We start from the raw sequence: 1,863 nt of genomic DNA, 5'->3' as shown, positions 1-1,863 counted from the left end.
GAGAGACTGAACACCTCCAGAACTCTGCCTGGTTACTACCAGCTCCTAGCTCTCCAGGTTACAGTAAATCTCAATTGCTGTTCTTATTCCCTGACCTATTTTTCTATTTGTCTACATCTCTGTCTGTCTGTCTGTCTGGGTCTATCTAGGTCCTTGTGGGTCTTTGTGGGTCTCTCTGTAGTCTCGGATTCTTGAGGTTGGCTCGGGATCTCTCTAGGTCTCTATGTGCCTCACTGGGTCTCTCTGGTTCTCTTTAAGTCTCTCTAGAACTCTCTCTTGGTCTCTCTGGGTCTGGGTCTCTCTAGGTCTCTCTCTAGGTCTCTCTCCAGGTCTCTTTGGATCTTGGTCCCTCTCTACTCTAGGTCTCTCTCTAGGTCTCTCTGGGTCTAGGTCTCTCTCTAGGTCTCTCTCTAGGTCTCTCTCTCTAGGTCTCCCTCTGGGTCTCTCTCTAGATCTCTCTCTAGGTCTCTCTCTAGGTCTCTCTGGGTCTCGGTCTCTCTCTAGGTCTCTCTCTCGGTCTCTCTCTAGGTCTCTCTGGGTCTAGGTCTCCCTCTAGGACTCTCTCTAGGTCTCTCTCTAGGTCTCTCTCTAGGTCTCTCTCTAGGTCTCTCTGGGTCTAGGTCTCCCTCTAGGACTCTCTCTAGGACTCTCTCTAGGTCTCTCTCTAGGTCTCTCTCTAGGTCTCTCTCTAGGTCTCTCTAGGCCTGGGTCTCTCTCTAGGTCTCTCTCTAGGTCTCTCGGGGTCTAGGTCTCTCTCTAGGTCTCTCTCTAGGTCTCTCTGGGTCTAGGTCTCTCTCTAGGTCTCTCTCTAGGTCTCTCGGGGTCAGGGTCTCTCTCTAGGTCTCTCTGGGTCTAGGTCTCTCTCTAGGTCTCTCGGGGTCAGGGTCTCTCTCTAGGTCTCTCTGGGTCTAGGTCTCTCTCTAGGTCTCTCTCTCGGTCTCTCTCTAGGTCTCTCTCTAGGTCTAGGTCTCTCTCTAGGTCTCTCTCTAGGTCTCTCTGGGTCTAGGTCTCTCTCTAGGTCTCTCGGGGTCAGGGTCTCTCTCTAGGTCTCCCTGGGTCTAGGTCTCTCTCTAGGTCTCTCGGGGTCAGGGTCTCTCTCTAGGTCTCTCTGGGTCTAGGTCTCTCTCTAGGTCTCTCTAGGTCTCTCTGGGTCTAGGTCTCTCTCTAGGTCTCTCTCTAGGTCTCTCGGGGTCAGGGTAGGGTCTACCTGGCTACAGGACGTCTAGCTTCCCCGGCCCCAGGCTGTGGATGAGCTGGGAGGACTCGGAGGCGGCGCTGTAGGCCTGGATCAGCAGGTTCTTGTTGAGGTCGCCCAGCGCGGGCCCCGCTGCCCGCACGCAGCTTGGGTAGGGCGGGGGTGTCCCCGGGGGGCCCGTGCAGGGAGAGCTCCGACATGTGCTCCAGGCCGTAGGGGACATCGCCGCCCCCCTCGGTGACCGGGGAGAAGTCCTGGGCGCTGGCCTGGTCGTCCCGGGACACAGGGCTGGGGGGGAGGGGGGGGGGAGAGAGAGAGAGAGAGAGGAGAAGAGAGAGAGAGAGAGAGAGAGAGAGAGAGAGAGAGAGAGAGAGAGAGAGAGAGAGAGAGCTTAAAAGATAGATACGAAGGTTTGACTCCATTATATGGACAGATACAATTAGGGCTTGAGTGTAAATAGCAGACAGACAAACAGAGGGTGCAGACAGAAGGCTCCGCACAGACAGATAGACGGCCTAACGCAGACAGACGGACTCAGACAGAGGGATCCATGAGGAGGCCTCACCTGACGTCCATGGACTGCACGCCGTCGGACAGCTCGTCCAGGCAGCTCTTGGTCTCCAGGGGCCCCAGCATGATGTGGGGGGCTTCAGTGGGACGAGGGGCCT

At 56.1% G+C, this 1,863-nt stretch overlaps 1 protein-coding gene across 1 annotated transcript in view; it reads right to left on the bottom strand.

Annotated features, from left to right (window-relative positions):
• Positions 1-1,211: 1,211 nt before the first annotated feature.
• LOC130377623 (MAP7 domain-containing protein 2-like) overlaps positions 1,212-1,863 on the bottom strand; it is a 22,037-nt gene continuing 21,385 nt past the window's right edge. Inside the window, 3 exon segments of the mRNA XM_056584779.1 lie at positions 1,212-1,319; positions 1,321-1,483; positions 1,761-1,863. The exon segment at positions 1,761-1,863 is cut by the window's right edge and continues 29 nt beyond it. Coding sequence (XP_056440754.1) covers positions 1,212-1,319; positions 1,321-1,483; positions 1,761-1,863 — 374 coding nt within the window.

The sequence above is a fragment of the Gadus chalcogrammus genome, chromosome 23 (genome assembly GCF_026213295.1).
Source record: "Gadus chalcogrammus isolate NIFS_2021 chromosome 23, NIFS_Gcha_1.0, whole genome shotgun sequence".
NCBI classification, from domain to species: Eukaryota; Metazoa; Chordata; class Actinopteri; order Gadiformes; family Gadidae; genus Gadus; species Gadus chalcogrammus.
Note: the sequence above shows the minus strand (reverse complement) of the source record. Positions and strands in the feature narration are given on the sequence as shown.